Here is a 9,495-nt window from a genome sequence, read left to right on the forward strand (position 1 = left end):
ATGTTCCTGGAGAGCTACCTTCCTGTAGGTTTTCACTCCAACCCTAATCTAGCGCATCTGATTCTAATAATTAGCTGGTTGATAAATTGTATCAGGTTAGTTACAACTGAGATTGGATTGAAAACCTACAGGAGGGTAGCGCTCCAGGAACAGGGTTGGAGAGCCCTGGACTAGACAATAAAGCAACACACACGGACATGCATTGCCAAACAACGCTACTGCCACCTTCTGGTTTGGAGTATTTTAATAAGAAGGTTGAGTGGCTGATGACTTCAAGGTCTTTGCTGTGTAAACACAAAAGTGATTGACTGCTGACACTGTTCAGAGGTGCTAAGTACTGTCAGCAGGCAAACGTTTGACAATCCTACTGGTGTGTCTGAATCTTAACAGTAACAGATGCCATTCTTACCGCTTATTAAGCTCAAGCGTAATGCCTGCATGTATTTTTAGAGAGGACATTTCACGTTATGTCCAAACAGAATAAGCTTCTATGTGTTTTAATGTTGCTTCTTAATTATACAGCACACACACCCCTCTATGTGATCAAGTGTTATATAAAGTGTTCTGTCCTTAAGCTGTCTAGTAGTCATCTTCTCATAACATTAGAGAAGTTGTCTTTGTTGGCCAAAAGGCATCCTGTTTTTTTGTTTGATCTTTAGATCTCAATTTATGAAATTGAAACAGCCTAAGAAGGTTAACTGAAACCCTTCCAACCTAAGAACTTGAATTCCATTGACGATTAATAGTGAATATCTGGTCAATATACTGTACCGTGGCCTACCATTGAACAACCTTGACCAGCACTCAGTGGAGTTGTTGGCAGAGCTTGCACAATGGGGCTTTGTTCCACCACGTCAATGGCTGAGAACAGAAGATACAGGAGATCTCTAAAACAGATTACTGTAGCCCACATGGGGACTGTTACCATGATAATGTGTGTAGGTCACCAGTGTTGCACATACATGAATAAACATAGGCACGCTGTGTTCCAACTCTACACAAATGCAATGAACTACTATTTAATACTTTAAGAATTGTTTCTTTACCATATGTCAGTAGGCTATAGCAGTCTACTATGCTTTATTGACACATTTTCTCATATGGTATGTTTTTCTTCAGCAATATAATTAGGGCGTCAGAAAGCCTAGCGGTTAGAGTGTTGGGCCAGTAACCAAAAGGTCACCAAAAGGGGAAAAATCTGTCAATGTGCACTGGAGCAAGGCACTTAACCCTAATTTCTCCAGGGTTGCCTTTGATAATGGCAGACAATGGCCATGACCCCACTCTCCAAGGGTGTCTCATGAAGAGTTGGGATATGCAAAAAAAAAAAAAAAAAAGTCCAGTTCCCACATGCACAGGACAAATATAAGCACCCACCAACTTATTTGTATTATTATTTGTATTATTAATAAATTATCTGTCATTATGTTATTAACCTGTTAGCCTGTGAAATAATGGTTATTGATGACTTGGGGGGGTGGTGTGTAATGAGATAATTTAGGTCTATTCTATTATATTATACAAAGAGCGTTATACCCTGTGTTATACCCTGTGTCAGTACATGGCTAGCCTAATCTACTCACGTAAACCGTGTAGCCGCTTCCTATGTTGTCGCGTCATTGGGACGCAGTTGGACGTCATCGCGGCTGTCGCTCTCCCTGGTTTTGACGCCCATGGTGGGGGAGTTGGAATGCATTTGATTCATCTGCCCCCGCTACCCGGCGAGGCGAAGCAAACGTCCCGTCGCCGACACAAGGATGCGGTAGCCGGGCACCACCAACCACTCAGGACGAGGGGCACAGAGCTGACCATTTGAAAACACATGTTCACCGGTATAATTTTTTGATGTCATAATATCGTCTATCTATTCTCTCTGTTCTGCTTAATATTGTTTTTTTTATTTTGATTCCCTGGCGCTCAAACCCCAAAAATGCACGGTCAATGTACCCAAATCGGACAGTGGAGTGGGTTGCGCTACGGACCTTCAAGGGTAACCTTTAGTTGCATTAATAATAGCTGTTCGAATGTATATTTAGACAGCTTAGTCAGTGGATATGTACTATAAATAGGGGGACCAGTGTGGGAATGGAAATCAGCGTTAATCAGTCATCTGTTGAGGTGCGTTGGAACAGTTGTATTGGCATGTGTTAAATTAGATCTGTATTTGATTTTACACAGGCTGTATCAGCAAAGTGTCTTTGATCGGCCTAGGAATAGCCCATAATCTAACACTGTTCTTCAATAATTGACAGGACGTTTTGTTTTTATTTTGGGATTGCAATGCGCAAATGTTGCGGCACTGTGCTGCTCTTTACCCTTTAATTATTGAATATGCAGTTGCACTTCTGCTTTGCTGATAGGGCGATTTGTTCACGTAAGAGTTCTATGTTGTAACGGTCTGGATTTAAGGCCTATAAAATCCAACCATATAGGCTAACAAAGCTGTTACTTTAAATCAACAAACAGCAGCAGCCAATATGCTATTTCAATGGGTTGCAACATTTACTAAGACTGTATCATTTATCATGATTATTTATTAGGTTACATAGGCCTAATTATTATTTAGTTATTACTATGATTGATTTTAGGAACGCTTGGGACACTAGGGAATATTGAACCAATTGGCTGCTCTCTGTTGGTCCACTTATGGTCAAGATATGCAGTGTGATGTAACATCCTTGTGGCCCAGCCCTCTTTCCCCACTCCAGTTACAGCAAGGCTGCAACAGTAGTGCCTTGTCCCTGCTTGAAGCCTAGCTCTTATGTCAAAATGGCATCATTCCAAGGTCTAGGCTGTGGGCTGTATCCTATGGTGCTCCATGTTCATCTATTGAATCAATGTGGAGATGTTCAGCATTGGAATATTGCCAAGTGTAGGCCTAGTGTGTTGTTTATTGATAAAGTTGTGCAGATATTATTGTATTGCACTATAGCTTAATAATTCAAGTGATATATTTGTAAAAAATTGGGATGCAAAAAAAAATCACACTTGCCATAAAATGTATGTGAATTTGCTCCTTATTGTTTATCTCTTCGAAACATTCCGTTTTGTCTCATATGATCTCTGACCCATTTTCTTATCTCAACTCCACATCTCTTCCTTTCCTCCTGTAGTCATTCTTAAATACCAAAGGCCAGTCCCGATGGACTTAGTCTGGGCTGGTTGTGATTTCTCCCCATTTCCGCCGCCTTACGTTGGTGCAATTTAAAGCTCATTAAGCTTGCTCAATGGAAAGTCTCCATTGAAAGGTATTTTCAGACACAGATTTAATAACAGGTTTAATCCAGGTCTGTGCAACACATCTACCCATAACGTGGTACTTTTACTTTTTACTTGTGGAGTGTGGACAGGAGGTATACCGACATTGACATGATATGATGACAGAGGGTGATAAGACCATTTTTCACATTCAGGATTCAAGATGCCAGCCAAAAGCACACCACAGTGGTTCCCAAAATATACAGTACTGTTGGCCTATATACCAAGTACACAGGGGCAATATTTCTAGCTAGGACCCAGTCTTAAGCCACAACTCAAAAGGAAGCCACCAGTAGGTTTTGACCCCCATGGTAGACACTGGCTTGACTCACTTTGTTCAATTGTCTCTTTTGTCTCTCTTCCTCAGGTGTGGGCGAACCACCGTCCCACCGCTCCCCAAACATGGCTGCGTCATCCGTCCCTTCCACGGCCCCGGTCCCGTCCCCTCCCAAACGCTTTCTGGTTCTCTTCGACTTCGACGAGACTATCGTCAACGAGAGCAGCGACGATGCAGTGGTGCGCGCCGCCCCGGGCCAGCAGCTCCCCGATTGGCTGAGACACTCGTACCGCGAGGGCTACTACAACGAGCAAATGCAGCGCATCCTGGCCTACATGGCTGAGCAGGGCGTCACTGAGGACTCCATTCGCTCCAAGGTCGAGCAAATTCCCCCCACGCCCGGCCTTCTCACTCTCTTCCAGTACCTCCAGTCCCACAAGCAGGACTTTGAGTCGGTGGTGGTCTCCGACGCTAACATGTACTTCATTGAGGCGTGGCTGGAGAGGGCCGGGGCTCGCCACCTCTTCCACAGGATCTTCACCAACCCGGCCAGCTTTGATGCTCAGGGGCGCCTGGTTCTCCTGCCCTTCCACACCCACGGCTGCCAGCGCTGCCCTGATAACATGTGCAAGCAGGTGATCGTACGGGAGTACCTGGCACGGCGCCAGCAGGAGCGTGGCGGCTGCCCCTTCCAGAGGGTGTTCTACGTGGGCGACGGGGCCAACGACATTTGCCCCATGCTGGCCCTGGGGCCCCGCGACACGGCCTTCCCCAGGAGGCACTTTCCCATGCACCGGCTGCTGCAGGAGATGCAGGACGCTGGGACGGAGGGCCTTAAGGTCAGTGTGGTGCCCTGGGCCAGCGGGCAGGACGTGGTGGACTGCCTGAAGAGGCTGGAGGAGGAGAGATGAGATGGAGAGAGGACACTGCAGCTAGCCAGGTCCCAGATTGTGTGCTGTCAGTACAAACAGATCTGGGACCAGGTATAGCACACAGCAGCAGGGTAGGAATGAACTAATTAGGGCACCCCCAAAAGTTACAGATAAATTGTTAACAGTATTAAAGTGTAGGAGGAAAATGACATTACGCATGTCCAGTGTTTTTAAGCAGGTGCTAGAGATCCAAGAATATGTTTGTAAAAGAGTAAAGAAGACTCGACTTATTGAAAAATTATGCTCCCATGTGCTTCATTGACAACGTTTTGACCTGAGGTAGACCTAAGGGTCGAAACATTGTCAATAAAGCACACGGAAGCGTTGATGATAAAGAAGGATAGAATAATTCAGTGTGATTGCGGTGTGCAGAGTCTTCTCTTTTGGTTAACAGTACTACTGTAAAGTATCATCTCTGTAAGCGTTAAGAATATTAATGTTGGTCCAGTCCACTACTTTGTAGGGCACCTCCAGGAGTCAAATGTGTCATTTGCACCCTGGGATACAAGGGTTCTAATCTTCACACTTGGTGCTTGACGGCTGCAGTATGTGTGGGCTTTTGTTCTACCCCAGTTCTAAAACATCCTGCAGGTATAGTGCTTTATAAGTTGTTATAAGCATGTATGAGCCTTTATAATGTCTTATAGTAAGGCTTAATCAATCTTGATGAGTAGATTATTCTTGAAATAAGATGTGTTGTTGGCTTGGGTAAAAAGCCTGTCTGCACACTCTAGCTTTTCAAGATCAGGGTTGGTAACTATTGGGTTGAAGACAGTGGCCGTGTCCGAATGCCCATACTAGCGTACTAAATAGTATGCAAAAAATAAAGTGTTATTGTATGTGAAATTTCGGACATAGTACTCTGAATGCATCATCTAATGCGCGATTGCGTTGACTCCGGCCATTCGTTCATTTTGGTCCAGCGCATCAATTTATCTGATTATCAGCTGTTGTCAAACACGTGAGACGAAAAAAGACGGTGAATTCTACTAGATCAAACGCCAAAATGAGTATGCAGTTTAAGTATGTAGTACGCAAGTATGGGTATTTAGACACAGCCAGTGTTCTTTACATGGTCCTGGAGTGTGTGTGTTTTTTGTCCCCGGCCCAGCCTTAACACACCTCATTCAGCTAATAAAGGAAGTGATGACTAGTTGACAACAAGTTGACTAGTAGAATCATGTGTTCTAGCACTGTCTGGTACCAAAGCCCACACACACCGTGGCTCTCCAGAACAAGGCTTGGGATAGAATGACACAGAGATAGACACACCACTGACGCTCTGGCACATACTCACTGACACCTAATATACAGGCTGATTATACTAGGGCAATGTACACCGACTTGAGATGCAAAGTGAAGCCTGTACACCTGCACTGCACCTCTTTGCACAGTACACCCTCACATTGTGAGAAACCTATGAAACACTTGAGACAGGAGACATTGGAATCTGTGTGTGGTCCCATGTCTATCATTCTATTGACCTTGGAGTGTCTCAATCCCCCCACCGCTCTAACTTTCATGGTCTCCTCAGACATTTGAACCGAATGGCCTTTCTTGAACACCCCCATCTCCAGTGTTAACGCTTTCATTGAGCTCTGAGACTTGACAGGGGAGACTATTAACTAATTGAGTCAACAACCCTCTATAGCTGGGCTGCTATCCACCCAAAAAAATGCAGAAACTAATGTCCTCCAGAAATGGTTATTGGAGACTTGCAAAGATCAGGTTTCCAATTACAGGGAATGCCTGGAGATGGTGGTGGGTTCTATCATAAGAAACCAAGGCATTCCCATAAGCATTAAAATATTAACATCTCCTCCAGTGTTAGAAATACTACCTTGGTCCAGCACACTATTTCAGTGCAACCTGACATACTGAGTCTATCTGTATGTCTATGTAATTTGAACCCTATACAAGACAAGTGTGTGCTCAAAGTCATACATCACTGTAAACAAAAGGCCATGGGTTTTAGTGTTAGTAACCTTGACCCTGATGTAACAAACAAACAAAAATCCAAAAGGCTTCCTTGAAAATGAACAAACCTGCATGTTGATGTGTTAATGTCATCAAAGAAAGTACCTTTGATGAGATAACAAATGATGAATCAGTGTTACAGCACTTGGTGGTTAAATTTGACTCCGTTGTAACAATGTAATCTCTCATCCAACCGTTCAAATACTGGTGCTGCGCTTGATTTGGTTTGTCCGGTACAATGGAACAAATGGAATAGTCCCAAAAGTGTGAACTTCAAATCAAGGTGAATAAAGCGCACCTCAAATACTTTAAAGTATTGGTCATCCTCGAATATTTTAAGGTTTTTGAGCTACTGTATGTAATTGATCCAGCTCTGGTTGCCTAAAGCCTCCATGTTCGGGATGGTAGCAAAATAAGTTGGCCAGTAGAAACAGATGTGGCAACCAGGATAACTCATAGGCCTCAGTGATATTGGATGTCCACACTCAATAGATCCTGTCTATAGCTTGGTCTCTCAGGGAACGATGAACGATGTATAGAGCATTCTGTAATACAGTAGGAATAGCTGCTGATAGAAATAGTGTTTATTTGCATATATCATTTGCATATCAGCTACATTGCTGTGAGCCATGATCAGCACATGATCAGTAAATCACATTGGAGATCATTGATTTGCTCTGTCAGAACATTTTGAAATATTGGAGTATGATACTAAAACAGATTCAAGTATTTTAGTGATTTGGTGATAACCATAGTGGGACTTCACTGTAGCTATCAGTTGAATATGTGATACACTATGATTAGGATGGTGGTGGTGTTATAAAGCTGGGATCACTAGATAATACTTAATTGACCTGTAACTTGACCTGTAACTGCAATCCAGACATTAAGCTTTGCATAGAAGAATATCCTTGTTTGAGTTTTGTGCAATAACTGGTTTCATGTTCACAGTATAGGGTTAAGTGAAGAGAATGAGAGGAAGTGTAATACTGTGAAACTCTTATCCCCAATGTGTACCGCACCTACTGACTGTTTTCACTACATAATCTCACCTCAACTTTCACTGAAATGTGTTGCAAATGTTGGTACAGTGTTGTAGCCCCACAAAAACCAAAATGGCCAGTGTTTTAGGTGCTCCTCTATCCTAATATATTAATTTCTCTTGAAAATGATGTCTGTGTGTTTTTGTGCGTTCTGTTTTGACGGCTGTTGAAATGTCCTTCTTGTTTTGACCGGCATTACTCCTCCTGCAATACTGAACTGACTGATCCTCACTGTTCTACTTTAAGAGACTTTATGCTGTGTACTTCATGTTTTAGCCTGTTTGTCTTTAATCTAAAAATGAAAGAGATCATGTGTGTAATGTACCATTGTAATACTAACAGGAATATAAAGCCATCAACTAACTGAGCAGATTTTCCGGATTTACTTTTGTTTGTATTCAGTGCCTCAAGTCTTGAATAGGAAATCTAATGGAGAGTTTAATATATATTTGATTAATGTAGTTGAATTGCTGGCACAGCAATACCAATTCTAATTCCCATGCTTTGGAATGTGTCAACAATTAAAACAGTATTTTTTATTTGAAACAACATGCAAATTAAAACATGTCGCCCCCCCCTTTAACTATCCACTATTTATCCAATAAAATATCCTTGTAAAAGATTGCAAACACATAACTTTTTCTAAGATATGGCCATCCGTGCTCTCAAAAAATGGTGCGCATGAACCCTCTGTTTCTTGCATGAGGAAGACAAAGTTTGATACCATTGGCTCAAAAAGCATACGCATGCACATAGGTCTTATTTCCACAAGGTGGCGCCAGTCGAATATGTTTCTGCCAAGCGACTGAACGTAGGCTACAGTACAGTACTAGAGGATAAACGCCAGTGTAAGGGAAATGGAATAGAATCGACAGTCAGAAGTCAATGGTGGCGTTCCAGTTCATCAAAAGATTGCTATATCATATGGATGTTGTTCCTGAGATGTCAAATTGTTCTCCAGGAATTGTAAAATCTGTTAATCTGCACAATGTAACTGCATAAAATATACACACACTATTATATCGTAAATCTTTATTTTTTCCAAGCTTCATTGGTCTTTCCGAGGGTTAATAGTTTTTTGTACTCAAAAAGGTTGATGTGTTATTACACAGTTACTTCCAAGTTACCTGTAAAAGCGCGTTCTGTTCATCTCGTAACCCAGAACCAAATGTTTAACAGTCTGTCACGAGAGACTAGGGTTCGGTCAACAGTATTGCTGATCATATACTATAGCATTGGTTTTACTGAATATGACAGAAAAGGCCTGAAGCCTTTTGTAGTGATGTAGATGACATCTGGTGTTTGTGGTTGTCTGTGTCACGAAGTGAATTGAGATGCTGCTGAACTCAGCCAAGTAACCAGTTGACTCAGCACACACACACACACACACACACACACACACACACACACACACACACACACACACACACACACACACACACACACACACACACACACACACACACATACACACACACACACACACACACACACACACACACACACACACACACGCGCGCGCGAGCACACACACATGTGCATTTATGCACACGCTAACGCACGCACGCAAACACACTATAATAAGGACTTTTCCTTCCACTGCCTTTTAGACGGTCATATCTCTGTTTATGCATTCTTCCTCTCTCCCCCTCTTCTCTCTCTCTCTCTCTCTCTCTTCTGTCTCTCTCTCTCTCTCTCTCTCTCTCTCTCTCTCTCTCTCTCTCTCTCTCTCTCTCTCTCTCCCATTATCTGTATGAATTCTGCCACTCTGAGCCCTCCAAGCAAATCATTGTCATTGCTGTTGTCCAACTATAAATGTTTTGTTGTTAGCCCTTAACAATAATGTCAGAGAGCTGACCAGCTACTGGAGTAGACAAGCTCCCCTCTCTCTCTATATATATACAGTGGGGGAGAAAAAGTATTTAGTCAGCCACCAATTGTGCAAGTTCTCCCACTTAAAAAGATGAGAGAGGCCTGTAATTTTCATCATATCCAGAAAATCACATTG

General features: G+C 42.7%; 1 protein-coding gene across 2 annotated transcripts; it reads left to right on the plus strand.

Moving 5' to 3' along the window:
* The first annotated feature begins 1,643 nt into the window (after positions 1-1,643).
* LOC123486289 (probable phosphatase phospho1) lies at positions 1,644-7,854 on the plus strand. Of its 2 annotated transcripts, none has more exons than XM_045217539.1 (2): positions 1,644-1,832; positions 3,626-7,854. In XM_045217539.1, exons 1-2 carry the CDS (start codon positions 1,823-1,825, stop codon positions 4,444-4,446), a joined length of 831 nt encoding a protein of 276 aa, XP_045073474.1. In that variant the 5' UTR covers positions 1,644-1,822; the 3' UTR covers positions 4,447-7,854. The 2 variants fall into 2 exon arrangements, with proteins under 2 accessions (XP_045073474.1, XP_045073475.1); XM_045217540.1 differs by lacking the exon at positions 1,644-1,832 and adding an exon at positions 1,856-2,118.
* The last annotated feature ends 1,641 nt before the right edge of the window (positions 7,855-9,495 follow it).

The sequence above is a fragment of the Coregonus clupeaformis genome, unplaced genomic scaffold (genome assembly GCF_020615455.1).
Source record: "Coregonus clupeaformis isolate EN_2021a unplaced genomic scaffold, ASM2061545v1 scaf1101, whole genome shotgun sequence".
Classification (NCBI taxonomy): Eukaryota; Metazoa; Chordata; class Actinopteri; order Salmoniformes; family Salmonidae; genus Coregonus; species Coregonus clupeaformis.